This window comes from Oncorhynchus mykiss, chromosome 26 (genome assembly GCF_057628025.1).
Source record: "Oncorhynchus mykiss isolate SJ-2025 chromosome 26, ASM5762802v1, whole genome shotgun sequence".
In the NCBI taxonomy this organism is placed as follows: Eukaryota; Metazoa; Chordata; class Actinopteri; order Salmoniformes; family Salmonidae; genus Oncorhynchus; species Oncorhynchus mykiss.
The window spans coordinates 44,687,501-44,701,959 of NC_143047.1; the positions used below are offsets into that span (position 1 = coordinate 44,687,501).

The 14,459-nt window shown below is 42.0% G+C and overlaps 2 protein-coding genes across 11 annotated transcripts in view; one reads left to right on the forward strand and one right to left on the reverse strand.

Annotated features, from left to right (window-relative positions):
• The first annotated feature begins 3,198 nt into the window (after nucleotides 1–3,198).
• On the forward strand, nucleotides 3,199–5,105 carry myod (MYOD protein). Its single transcript, NM_001124720.1, is given in 3 exon segments — nucleotides 3,199–3,745; nucleotides 3,875–3,953; nucleotides 4,260–5,105. Coding segments are annotated over 3 exon segments (831 nt in total). The 5' UTR covers nucleotides 3,199–3,229; the 3' UTR covers nucleotides 4,496–5,105.
• Nucleotides 5,106–6,534: 1,429 nt separating this feature from the next.
• LOC110526832 (troponin T, fast skeletal muscle isoforms) overlaps nucleotides 6,535–14,459 on the reverse strand; it is a 29,367-nt gene continuing 21,442 nt past the window's right edge. For all 10 annotated transcript variants that reach the window (XM_090222105.1, XM_090222104.1, XM_090222103.1 and 7 more), the window contains 5 exons: nucleotides 14,138–14,251; nucleotides 13,173–13,285; nucleotides 12,869–12,959; nucleotides 10,873–10,913; nucleotides 6,535–6,965 (listed from right to left, as the gene is read on the reverse strand). In XM_090222105.1, coding sequence (XP_090078231.1) covers nucleotides 6,929–6,965; nucleotides 10,873–10,913; nucleotides 12,869–12,959; nucleotides 13,173–13,285; nucleotides 14,138–14,251 — 396 coding nt within the window. In that variant the 3' untranslated portion in view covers nucleotides 6,535–6,928. The remainder of the gene's footprint in view (nucleotides 6,966–10,872; nucleotides 10,914–12,868; nucleotides 12,960–13,172; nucleotides 13,286–14,137; nucleotides 14,252–14,459) is intronic.

Here is a 14,459-nt window from a genome sequence, read left to right on the forward strand (position 1 = left end):
AGTGGATAGGAAAGGAAAGGAGAGGAGAGGAGAGGAGAGGAGAGGAGAGGAGAGGAGAGGAGAGGAGAGGAGAGGAGAGGAGAGGAGATAGCTAAACCACCATGTTCCCAGATCCTGTAACATTTCCCGCTTGATTCATTATGATGGAACACTCTAAAAATGACTGGGAATTCTGAGATACTACATTTCCTAAGAAACCTGACGTCAAAAGAGCAACACGTGTCATAGAGAGTTGAAAATAGTAGGACAGCGATTTGTGACATGATCGCTAAGGCATCTGTTGGTTCAGGATCATTTGGTGCATTTGGCAATCAACCAGTAAGGTCAGACTTATGGGATTAACTATAACATAACTGGAGAACACAGTTGATAAGGTTTTGGTTTTACCTCTGCCAATACAGGTGTAAAATAGCAGTGGGAAAAAAGAAGACACGACAACAATTAGCATTTCCATATGTGTATTTTAATTGTCTGTAAAAGTCCAGAGTAGCATATTCGTCCAGTCAGTTGGTTCCTCTGTTACTTAACACAACTCATGCTGGTTAGTTCATTTGAATCCATTCCAAGGATGGACTTAAGCCAGCATAATATCAAGTAAAAGGCCATTTGTCTTGGATTTCACTGGCCTCTATATTTAACACGGTCCCTACAGTTCAGACACTCAGCCTGGACAAGGTATTTGCAAACTCATATTTATTTTTTTCACCCATACACACATAAAACAAGGGTCAGAAGTGTTGAGATTGGTAGAAGTGAAGAAATAAAACACACAAAAATAAACACACACACACACACAGCCTTAATGCCAGCCACGGTGTGTATTGCAGCTGTGTTCCTGGACTAGCATAGTGCATGCTGGGTAAAATGAGATGGCCAAGACAGTAATAACACAACCAGATGGACTATCATTCAGAGAACCATGGAGAGATACAATCTGATAACTGATCAGAGAACCATGGAGATAGACAGTCTGATTACTGATCAGAGAACCATGGAGATAGACCATCTGATAACTGATCAGAGAACCATGGAGATAGACAGTCTGATAACTGATCAGAAAACCATGGATATAGACAGTCTGATAACTGATCAGAGAACCATGGAGATAGACCGTCTGATAACTGATCAGAGAACCATGGAGATAGACCATCTGATAACTGATCAGAGAACCATGGAGATAGACAGTCCGATAACTGATCAGAGAACCATGGAGATAGACCGTCTGATAACTGATCAGAGAACCATGGAGATAGACAGTCTGATAACTGATCAGAGAACCATGGAGATAGACAGTCCGATAACTGATCAGAGAACCATGGAGATAGACCGTCTGATAACTGATCAGAGAACCATGGAGATAGACAGTCTGATAACTGATCAGAGAACCATGGAGATAGACAGTCTGATTACTGATCAGAGAACCATGGAGATAGACCGTCTGATAACTGATCAGAGAACCATGGAGATAGACAGTCCGATAACTCATCTCCCTTTCATTCATTTGTCAACCATAATGATTTATTTTTTAATGTTTTATTTGTGACGAGCTGGTTTGTATACAATCAGGCTGCAATAGCCTTTATACTGAACAAATATACAGCATGGAGCGTTGTGACGTCTCTATGTCTACAATATCCCAGCAGGCCGATTGGATAGCCAATCCTGGAGAAGTGAGTGGTCACTTGGGATAGGATAGTGAAGTGGCCAACCAGAGGAGCCGCTGTGCCCCTCATCACCAGATCAAAGGACTAATTGACCCTTTACACTCAACAGGGGAGTGGACAGACAGGACAAATGACAGATCTGTCTTCCTGCAGCAGTTCATTTCCTCCAGATGGAACTAGTCTGTGAACTATATTTGGAGAATGAAATTTCGATTTGTTGAAAATAATTTTACTGTCAAAAAATTAGTTTTCCGCCCGAATTAAGCACATTTATATCGACTCGATTTGCATGTAAATGTAACCAATTCGCAAATAATAGACATCCTTTTCGTTTGCACTAACACATTTACGTTAATATCATGATAATTAATAGTGCAGTACAAAATCGCCAAAATCGAATAAATGCATAAAATAAAACAATGATTTGCTCATTTACAGTAGTGACTTCATAGGCCACCAATGTGTGGTCCTAACATTCAATACAGTGTGGTGAGAAAAAAAACACGGTAAACGCTCTGCTCCAAAATATATGTGATCTCACTTTATCAATTCGTTATTGAACTATATCAGTGAGTGAGGTTGTGGTTGTGGTTGTGGTTGTGGTTATGTTTTGGCCTGAGCCTGCCCTTCTCCATGGGGTAAGAACGTCGTCTCTTCACTGCGATCTAAACCCGTCCGTCTGTTGTTGGAACTGACTGATTGACTAACGGAACATCGTGCACTCCCATTCAAACAGTGATGAGTCAATCCCTGTGTTAAATTCAAAGTGAAACCATGAAAGTAGCTGGCCTGTAAACGAAAAGGAAAAGCAATGATTCATGAAAATAACTTTTGTGTCTTGTGTGTAACGGGAATCCACAAAAAAAAAATGCAAAGGCATAGAAATGATCAGGTTTAAGGAAAGATAAATGAAAGCGCATCTAGTGTGTTTTTAAGTAATGTTCAAAACGGAAAAAAATATGCTTACATTCAAACTGCTTAATTAAATTCATGTGGTTTGACCACCTCGATCACATATGAACTGTACACTATTTCACAATGATTAGGCTACGTTCAACATTTATCAACTAGGCTACTTCATCCAACAACAAAAAAACATGACTATTTCATAATGTCTTGCACATAATAACTATATTGATATCATAACAGAAAGCAAAACAGAATAAAAATATAAGTTGATTTTAAATTGTTCGAATGTTTTAACAAACAGTTTTCTTGAACTTTCTGACAGGCATTGTAAATCTCCTGACACTCCCTTCAGGCCTTCGCTCATTGGTCATCTCAGATAACAGTCCGGGTAAAGACACGCCCACTGGAGCATCAGGCCTCTTTATATGCAGCCCAGAGTCCTGGTTACGATCACGCCGCCAAGGGCAACCTCAGACTTCAGCTGCTAAAACTACACTGCGCCCCTTTACAGTGTCGCTGCGCTTCACCGTGGAACACTTTTATTCAGAGTGTTGGATCAAAACGTGCGCACTACAAATATTAGTAAATAGAAGACAGCTGAAGTGATCTCCGCCTAATCTCTTGGGATTTTGGCAGAACAGAACAGAAGAGTCACCATGGAGTTGCCGGATATTCCTTTCCCTATAACCTCTCCAGATGACTTCTACGACGACCCTTGCTTCAACACCAGCGACATGCATTTCTTTGAGGACCTGGACCCGAGACTCGTTCATGTGGGTCTCCTCAAGCCGGACGACCACCATCACAAAGAGGACGAGCACATCCGGGCACCGAGCGGGCACCACCAGGCCGGCAGGTGCCTCCTGTGGGCCTGCAAAGCCTGCAAGAGGAAGACCACCAATGCTGATCGCAGGAAAGCGGCTACCATGCGGGAAAGAAGGCGACTGAGCAAGGTGAACGACGCCTTCGAGACACTGAAGAGATGTACGTCTACTAACCCAAACCAGAGGCTGCCCAAAGTGGATATCCTGCGGAATGCCATCAGCTACATTGAGTCTCTCCAAGGCCTGCTTCGTGGGGCCGGACAGGAGGGCAACTATTACCCGGTGATGGATCACTATAGCGGGGACTCGGATGCGTCCAGTCCCCGCTCCAACTGCTCAGACGGAATGGTGAGAAACTGAACTGTCAAGAATTACGCAAGAATTACGCATGAATATTTTTGATCATATACGAGTGTTTGGTTGACACAAACATTAGCTGTTTTCAGTTTACTTATCGATATCATTGCTCTCTTTTAGATGGATTTCAATGGTCAGTCTTGTCCACCAAGACGGAGAAACAAGTATGATAGCACCTACTTCAACGAAGCACCAAATGGTACGTGTTATTTCCAAGTAAACAACACTCATAAACAGCTTCAGAGCTACAGGTGACGATGACCAATTTGTCATAATTCCGGAGTCTGAAATGGAACACAACTACGCACACGGTCAATGTTGAGTATATTTGACCCAGTATATAAAACTCTTTAATTATGAATAAACAACATTTTCGTTTTGCTATGATGTGGTCACTTTATCTGACTTAATTTGATTAGATATGATTGTCATAATTTTCAACCTAATAGTAAAACCTGCTACTTGTAATAAAAACGACAAATTAATTATCATATTTTATTTCCAGATTCCAGACACAAGAAGAACTCTGTTATTTCCAGTTTGGACTGCCTGTCAAACATCGTGGAGCGAATCACCACGGATACCTCTGCCTGTCCCGCTGTTCAGGACGGTTCCGAGGGTAGCAGCCCCTGTTCTCCCGGGGATGGTTCCATAGGGAGTGAGAACGGAGCCCCCATCCCGTCCCCGATCAACTGCGTCCCCGCCTTACATGACCCAAACACCATCTACCAGGTGTTGTGAAGTCGGGTCGGTGGACTGCATACAGTAATTGTACATTCTTCAAAACACAACTTATTCCTTATGGGGAGAGAAAATGCCAAAGACTTGCCTAAGGTCGCTACAAGGCTACACACCAAAGAAGATCCGATACCGGCTTTGAAAGACATTAAAAAATGACGGTGTCCAATTTCTTAAAGAACCCTTGGTCTACATTGGATAATGTGTGTGTGTGTGTGTGTGTGAATGTATGTGTGTGAATGTATTTATATTGTAGTAAGCCTATGCTGTTCTAAGATAGTACAAGTCTGAATTCATATGAACGGATACCATTCTATTTGTGATCGACATAATTTAATTCAATGGATTATCTGTAATATGAACATTTCCAGTTGGCAAGGCGGAAACGCCGGAGATAAATGAATCCGGAAAGTGAGGACCATTTTGTATATGTGTAAATAAGAGCTGCTTTGCAAAATAAAGAAGAAGAAGAAGAAAAAAAACGAACAACACACAGGAAGTGTTTGTAATCATATTTAATGTTGCTCTTGGATTGTTTGTGTTAGATTTTTAACTTTATATTTATAATATCAAGAACGGAGTGAATTACATTTTAATAAATCTATATTTATATATAGATTGCATTTTCTATCATTATTTTTTCATGAACTCATTTTCGAAATGACATACCACTGTGCACGTGATATTAGGCGTACTATTTATAAAATGATTGATTCAGCCTCGTCATTAAACGCTCCATCGTTCTGATACCGAAATAACGGTATTTGAACACCACATTATCAGTAATATTGTTCACGAAAAAACAACGCATTGATCAGCAACAGGTAGCCTGGCAGTTAACCCTCCTGCTGTGTTCCGGTCGAATTGGACCGATACACAAGTTTTCTCTCTGTCAAATGTAGTTCATTTCATCTGATTGTCATAAAGGTTCCAGGACTTTGTCCACACAGGGCATCTGAACACACAACATACATGTGGATGATTTTCAGAACGTTTTGGGTGTTTTATTTAACTTTTGTACACCTGCGGTGTTCCCGGTCAAAAATGACCAGTAGAAATGAATGGGTGAGACTACAATTAGTGTATAAAACTGAGTTCAGGCACATGTCCATTCATCAGATGGACACACTTCCTCTCCCAGACCCCCACATGCATGAGTGTTTGAGCACGCACACGCACACGCACACGCGCACACACACACACACACCTACACACACCTACACACCTCACTCCCCTTCTTGGCTTCCATGGCAACCCCCACGGGAACCTTTCCCCAGTAGAATCTTTCCTCCACGGAACCACACCTGTTGTCATTCTCACAAACAATCGCAACATTGTTTCAATAATATATAGAACTTTTCTCGCAGCTCTGGTATACAGTATATAAGCTTTTTTTTAGTCATTTTGGACCGGAAACACAGAATTAATTAACATGAAACGAACACAACAGGAGGGTTAAGAGCGTTGGGCCAGTAACTGAAATACAGCTGGTTCAAACTCCGACATTCAAACTCCGAAATGAGCTTCTGCTAAATTATTTAAATGTAACATTAAACGAAAGCTATCACATTTTGGGGGATTTTGAGAAGTTGCATAGATTCTATTTTTTTTTTAGATTTGATTTTTTATTGAATACATGATGACATTTAGCTAACGTGTATTTTCTATTTGAGATGTTTAGCTGTTAGGTCTATCGAATAAGCCTACTTTAAAAAAAACATTAGTATTTTTACAATTTCCGGGGTAATTTAATCTAGGTTTATGATTTTACAGATAGCCTACAGTGAGTGATCATACAAATTCTCATAGAGAAATTATCAATAGGCTACATATTGATATCTGGATATCTGGATTCTAGAAAACATATATATTATTTGAAATTATTTTAAATCATGGAAGACTTGTGAACCCGCCTGAGTTAGGCTACTGTCGCCTCACAAGAGTAGGCCCACCCAAACTATATTGCGCGATGTTAAAGTAAATAAGATGTGTTTTATTGTGCTGAGAAAACAGTTAACACACAACAGCAACAGACACACATGAAGCGTCACTCTTTTTTATTTACAAAAAAAATACGATGAGAACCTAACAGTCCGGTGTGAGAGGACAGGACATGAGAACCTAACAGTCCGCTGTGAGAGGACAGGACATGAGAACCTAACAGTCCGCTGTGAGAGGACAGGACATGAGAACCTAACAACAGTCCGCTGTGAGAGGACAGGACATGAGAAGAATGCGAATGTGACAACATAATTCACATAACACGAAAGCAGACCGTAGGACATCCAGTGCATCTTGTCGGTTCCATGACGTGAGTCTAGCCGGTCTCTGGATGGCTGTTGCGGGCAGAGGCAGAGGCAGTTGTCCCTGCCGGTACAGAAGTGGGCAGCATGGCGGACGCACGCCGGTGCTGAGGCCTCTTGAGGTCGGCGCAGTTTACTTTCTGCGGCGGGCTGCTGCTCCCTTCTTGCTGCTGCAATGCGTCAACAGTGCAAACACACGTCAGGGGTCCTGTTCTGTTATGTAGGTAATGCCCTCTAGTGTCAAGCATTGGCATTAAACAGCAGCCAATGACATAGTCCCATTGGTGAACCATAGTTATAATGTATGATTTATTTACATGTTTAGGATAACATACCACGTGTAAATTACAATATCCAAAATAGTAGGTGAGCCCAACATAAATTCTGAGGTCAGGAGGCACTATTTTTTACAACGTTATTACTACCGTGAGAGTAAATAGTTTTTTAAAAGAAGCCTGTCATACAAGGGGGAAAAAAAGTTGTGTTTGATTTGATTATTTGTTCAAAATGTTGGACTATCTTTAAGCTATCCCAGAAACAGTGTTGTTGTTCAGTTTGCTATTGTAAAACACAGTAGATGTCGTGTTCAGTTTGCTATTGTAAAACACAGTAGATGTCGTGTTTAGTATACTATTGTAAAACACAGTAGATGTCGTGTTTAGTATACTATTGTAAAACACAGTAGATGTCGTGTTCAGTTTGCTTTTGTAAAACCCAGTAGATGTCGTGTTCAGTATACTATTGTAAAACACAGTAGATGTCGTGTTCAGTTTGTTATTGTAAAACACAGTAGATGTCGTGTTCAGTATACTATTGTAAAACACAGTAGATGTCGTGTTCAGTTTACAATTGTAAAACACAGTAGATGTCGTGTTCAGTATACTATTGTAAAACACAGTAGATGTCGTGTTCAGTTTACAATTGTAAAACACAGTAGATGTCGTGTTCAGTATACTATTGTAAAACACAGTAGATGTTGTGTTCAGTTTGCTATTGTAAAACCCAGTAGATGTCGTGTTCAGTTTACTATTGTAAAACACAGTAGATGTCGTGTTCAGTTTGCTATTGTAAAACACAGTAGATGTCGTGTTCAGTTTGCTATTGTAAAACACAGTAGATGTCGTGTTCAGTATACTACTGTAAAACACAGTAGATGTCGTGTTCAGTATACTATTGTAAAACAGAGTAGATGTCGTGTTCAGTATACTATTGTAAAACACAGTAGATGTCGTGTTCAGTATACTATTGTAAAACACAGTAGATGTCGTGTTCAGTTTGCTATTGTAAAACACAGTAGATGTCGTGTTCAGTGTACTATTGTAAAACACAGTAGATGTCGTGTTCAGTATACTATTGTAAAACACAGTAGATGTCGTGTTCAGTTTACTATTGTAAAACCCAGTAGATGTCGTGTTCAGTATACTATTGTAAAACCCAGTAGATGTCGTGTTCAGTACACTATTGTAAAACACAGTAGATGTCCTGTTCAGTTTACTATTGTAAAACCCAGTAGATGTCGTGTTCAGTTTGCTATTGTAAAACCCAGTAGATGTCGTGTTCAGTTTGCTATTGTAAAACACAGTAGATGTCGTGTTCAGTGTACTATTGTAAAACACAGTAGATGTCGTGTTCAGTTTACTATTGTAAAACCCAGTAGATGTCGTGTTCAGTTTGCTATTGTAAAACACAGTAGATGTCGTGTTCAGTATACTATTGTAAAACACAGTAGATGTCGTGTTCAGTTTACTATTGTAAAACACAGTAGATGTCGTGTTCAGTTTACTATTGTAAAACACAGTAGATGTCGTGTTCAGTTTACTATTGTAAAACACAGTAGATGTCGTGTTCAGTTTACTATTGTAAAACACAGTAGATGTCGTGTTCAGTATACTATTGTAAAACACAGTAGATGTCGTGTTCAGTTTGTTATTGTAAAACACAGTAGATGTCGTGTTCAGTATACTATTGTAAAACACAGTAGATGTCCTGTTCAGTTTGCTATTGTAAAACCCAGTAGATGTCGTGTTCAGTGTACTATTGTAAAACACAGTAGATGTCGTGTTCAGTTTGTTATTGTAAAACACAGTAGATGTCGTGTTCAGTATACTATTGTAAAACACAGTAGATGTAGTTGACTGACCATGCTGCAATACAATGTCAAGCCAATGCCACACTTACCTCTGTTATATCAGACCAGCTCAGGGAGAGATCCATATACAGTAATACTATAAGTATATTATTTGTCATCCTTGAAGAATGAAAGTTTTCCACACGTGACTCATCCACCCAGACTCAGAAAGAAAGACTCTTCCACCCAGACTCAGACAGAAAGACTCATCCACCCAGACTCAGACAGAAAGACTCATCCACCCAGACTCAGACAGAAAGACTCACCCACCCAGACTCAGACAGAAAGACTCATCCACGCAGACTCAGACAGAAAGACTCATCCACGCAGACTCAGACAGAAAGACTCATCCACCCAGACTCAGACAGAAAGACTCTTCCACCCAGACTCAGACAGAAAGACTCATCCACGCAGACTCAGACAGAAAGACTCATCCACCCAGACTCAGACAGAAAGACTCATCCACCGAGACTCAGACAGAAAGACTCTTCCACCCAGACTCAGACAGAAAGACTCATCCACCCAGACTCAGACAGAAAGACTCATCCACGCAGACTCAGACAGAAAGACTCATCCACCCAGACTCAGACAGAAAGACTCATCCACGCAGACTCAGACAGAAAGACTCATCCACCCAGACTCAGACAGAAAGACTCATCCACGCAGACTCAGACAGAAAGACTCATCCACCCAGACTCAGACAGAAAGACTCATCCACCCAGACAGACAGAAAGACTCATCCACCCAGACTCAGACAGAAAGACTCATCCACGCAGACTCAGACAGAAAGACTCATCCACCCAGACTCAGACAGAAAGACTCATCCACCCAGACTCAGACAGAAAGACTCATCCACCCAGACTCAGACAGAAAGACTCATCCACGCAGACTCAGACAGAAAGACTCATCCACCCAGACTCAGACAGAAAGACTCATCCACCCAGACTCAGACAGAAAGACTCATCCACCCAGACTCAGACAGAAAGACTCATCCACCCAGACTCAGACAGAAAGACTCATCCACGCAGACTCAGACAGAAAGACTCATCCACCCAGACTCAGACAGAAAGACTCATCCACCCAGACTCAGACAGAAAGACTCACCCACCCAGACTCAGACAGAAAGACTCATCCACCCAGACTCAGACAGAAAGACTCATCCACCCAGACTCAGACAGAAAGACTCATCCACGCAGACTCAGACAGAAAGACTCATCCACGCAGACTCAGACAGAAAGACTCATCCACCCAGACTCAGACAGAAAGACTCATCCACCCAGACTCAGACAGAAAGACTCATCCACCCAGACTCAGACAGAAAGACTCATCCACCCAGACTCAGACAGAAAGACTCATCCACCCAGAATCAGACAGAAAGACTCATCCACCCAGACTCAGACAGAAAGACTCATCCACGCAGACTCAGACAGAAAGACTCATCCACCCAGACTCAGACAGAAAGACTCATCCACCCAGACTCAGACAGAAAGACTCATCCACACATACTCAGACAGACAGGGTAGCCTAGTGGTTAGAGCGTTGGGCTAGTAACCGTTGCAAGTTGCAAGTTCAAATCCCCGAGCTGACCCTGAACAGGCAGTTAACCAGGCGGTTCCTAGGCCGTCATTGAAAATAAGAATTTGTTCTTAACTGACTTGCCGAGTTAAATAAAGGTAAATAAATACCTCTGACCAGAATTAAAGTGTTATGACAATGCATTTCATTATTAGGACATGCATCAGATCATCATACTGTCGCTGAGGAGTGAAGAGAGTGGGTTTTGGTCCCAAAATGGCACCCTATTCACTACATAGTGCACTACTTTTTATCGGGAACCCTATGGGCTCTGGTCAAAATTAGTGCACTATATTCGGAATAGGGTTCCAACAGGGAGGCAGACAATGACTGGGAGAGGAAGGAATTCTGAGGGAGTGGGAGGCAGTACTTACTGTTTCTGAAGCTCATCAATACGATTTCTGAGAGAGATGACCTGAAAAAACAACACATGAGCGTGTTTAAACCAATCAGAAGCAGCAGGGAGGTTGCCAGTGGGCGTTACATTTGACCCATGACCTCTGGGTCGTTAGCGACACCTTTAAAGAGACAGCAGCAGTCCTGTTGGAACGACCTGTTGGGATGAGGTGGGAAACCAAGACTACTCTCACCGACACACATACCCACTACAGCACTAGTGGACTAGTGTCTGGATCGGCACAGTCAGTATCTTCACAATGGTTTGTAGTTGATCTGATGTCATTAAATCACAGGAAGGGAGGACGGCTCACACTAATACTGACCGAAAAGGAGCGAATGAAATGGCATCAAACACGTGTGTTTAATGAATTTGATTCCAATCCAACCATCCTACTCCAGCAATTACCACAATTTCCTCCCAAAATAAAGTGTTGGACCAGTAACCGAAAGGTTGCAAGATCAAATCCCAGAGCTGACAAGGTAAAAATCTGTCGTTCTACCCCTGAACGAGGCAGTTAACCCACTGTTCCTAGGCCGTCATTGAAAATAAGAATTTGTTCTTAACTGACTTGCCGAGTTAAATAAAGGTTAAAAAAAATGGCTCAAAACCCCTTTGTCTCACCATCTGGTGAATCTACCTACCACTGATGTAACAGTAAGGGCTGGTTTACCAGACACAAATTAAGCCTAGTCCTGGTATAAAAATCCAGATCAATTGAGAATCTTCAGTTACAGGTGTCTGGGAAACTGACCCTAAATGTATAATTAGCCTGTGTGTGCACAAAGTTGATCATTGTAATAATAACTATTTTTTTGCCTGAAACTTGGTTTTCAGCATTGCCTTCTGTCTGAACGACAACTGTCAGATCCTTCCTTACAGAATGAGAGAAAACGTTTACCCTCTGATTATAAACCAGTTGCCTTCTGTCTGAACGACAACTGGCAAATCCTTCCTTACTGAATGAGAGAAAACGTTTACCCTCTGATTATAAACCAGTTGCCCTCTGTCTGAAAGACAACCGGCAAGTCCTTCCTTACTGAATGAGAGAAAACGTTTACCCTCTGATTATAAATCAGTAGTCAATAAAATATATAAGAGCACAATAGCACAGGTTTTTACCAAAACAGGGGCGGGAGAGGCACTTTGTTATTGTTTCAATTGCCGATTGCCACTTTAATTTCAATTTACTTCCTGAATTGTCTGAATTCAAAATTAAATTGACCCTGAACCATTTAGACTATAATTATTCTAATTATTATGACAATAGCAAATCGTACTCCACTCGGTTTGGAAGAACTTGACTGGCCTGCACGGAGCCCTGACCTCAACCCCATCGAACACCTTTGGGGATGAATTGGAACGCTGACTGTGGGCCAGGCCTAATCGCCCAACATCAGTGCCCGACCTCACTAATGCTCTTGTGACTGAATGTAAGCAAGTCCCCGCAGCAATGTTCCAACATTTAGCGGAAAGCCTTCCCAGAAGAGTGGAAGCTGTTACAGCAGCAATGTTCCAACATCTAGTGGAAAGCCTTCCCAGAAGAGTGGAGGCTGTTACAGCAGCAATGTTCCAACATCTAGTGGAAAGCCTTCCCAGAAGAGTGGAGGCTGTTACAGCAGCAATGTTCCAACATCTAGTGGAAAGCCTTCCCAGAAGAGCGGAGGCTGTTATAGCATCAAAGGGTGGGGACCAACTCCATATTAATGCCCATGACTTTGGAATGAGATGTTCGACGAGCAGGTGTCCACATACTTTTGGCCACGTAGTGTATGTATCTACTACAGATTGCCCCTTCAAATTATGTGGAGAAAAAAAAAAATCGATAATATATATATACTTTTTATTGTATTCAAAAAATACTTAATTTAAAAGTGAATTGACTCCAACCCTAATGTATAATAACGGTCATTTTGCATAGTATCTCTATGGAAGAAGCACATTAAAAATGTAAATGTAAAAAAATCACTCACCTCATACTTCTGCCTCTTGAGTTTCTCAATGTGTTCGTACTTCTCAGACTCCAGTTGGTGCATCCACTCCCATAGATCCTTGGCCTTGTCCCTGCAAAGGACAACACATTCAGGAGGTTGGCTCAAAAAACGGCACATTTCTGTGATCTGAAAATGACCACAGCGAAAGGAAGTATTCTCATAGTCTAGAGAATATTCTAGTTCCTCTACAACTATGTCAAAGGGCTCAGGTTCAGGACTCTACCTCTTTTTGACTAACACAGAAACAAACATATCCACGCTCCCACCGAGACGAACATCTTACTTTAGCTTGTCCTCGTTCAGATGGTCGATGTTGAGCGGTTTGCGTCGCTCCGCCAGGATCTTCTTCTTCTTCTCTCTCTCAGTCTGCTTCTTACCTCCTCTCTTAGTGTCGGCCTGGGGAGGTGACAGAGCAACGGCAACAGGTTCAGAGACACACACACACACATAGGGAATATAGCCTGGCTGCCCATCCACATCACTCAGGCCCAACGCCACAGCCACTAATGTTTCTTATGGATCTCTTTGAGTAAGCGAACACATTCTGACCCGTTCTGATTGGTCCCAGAAACCGATGGGTTGGGACAGAGCTGGCCTAAACAAATAAATTAATCGCGTACATTTTTGACGTCAGCACAAACGACTTCTAGGACGGCAGGTTCAGACAGGTGAATGGGGCGATCGATAGAACAACGTAATTAAATTCATGATGAGTCGTCAGGCAATGGGAAATAAGGGTGGGGCCATTTCAGATTTCATCTAGGTCTGTGCTACAGGTTCAGAGCTACAGCTCTTAATGACAAACAATCTGTAACATCAATCATGTGACGTCTCTCTCTCATTATCTTCCAATCCTGTTATGTTGTTATATGATGCGTGTCGTTTCATGGAACCAACTAGGACTGAAGCATCCACTAATTAAACCTTAAAACGTGTTTCCAGAAGAGCAGGTTGGCTGTGATGAAGATAGGTCTATGTTTTCCAAAGAAATACACTCTATATGTAGGGAACGAGGTAGTACACTCTATATGTAGGGAACAAGGTAGTGCACTCCCGAATGGCGCAGTGGTCTAAGGCCCCAGTGTCCTCCGGGATATGGTTTGGCCTGGGTGGGCCATCATTGTAAATAAGAATTTGCTCTTAATTAACTGACTTGTCTAGTTGAATAAAATAAAAAGTAGGAAACGAGGAGCATTTTGAGAGGCCCTGGATTTGTGTTTAGCGTGGTGTGTGTGGAGGTCACCTGACCTTCTGCAGTGAGCTGCTATAGCTGGAGCCCATGTTGGTCAGAGCTGACTTCTTCTTAGCGTCATCATCAGCCTTTCTCCTTTGATCCATCTCCTCCTTCTTCAGCCTCTCCTCCTGTACAAGCAACCACAACACCCACGTTAAGTAACCACAACAGCCACGTTAAGCAACCACAACACCCACGTTAAGCAACCACAACACCCACGTTAAGCAACCACAACACCCACGTTAAGCAACCACAACACCCATGTTAAGCAACAACAACACCCACGTTAAGCAACAGCAACACCCACGTTAAGCAACCACAACACCCATGTTAAGC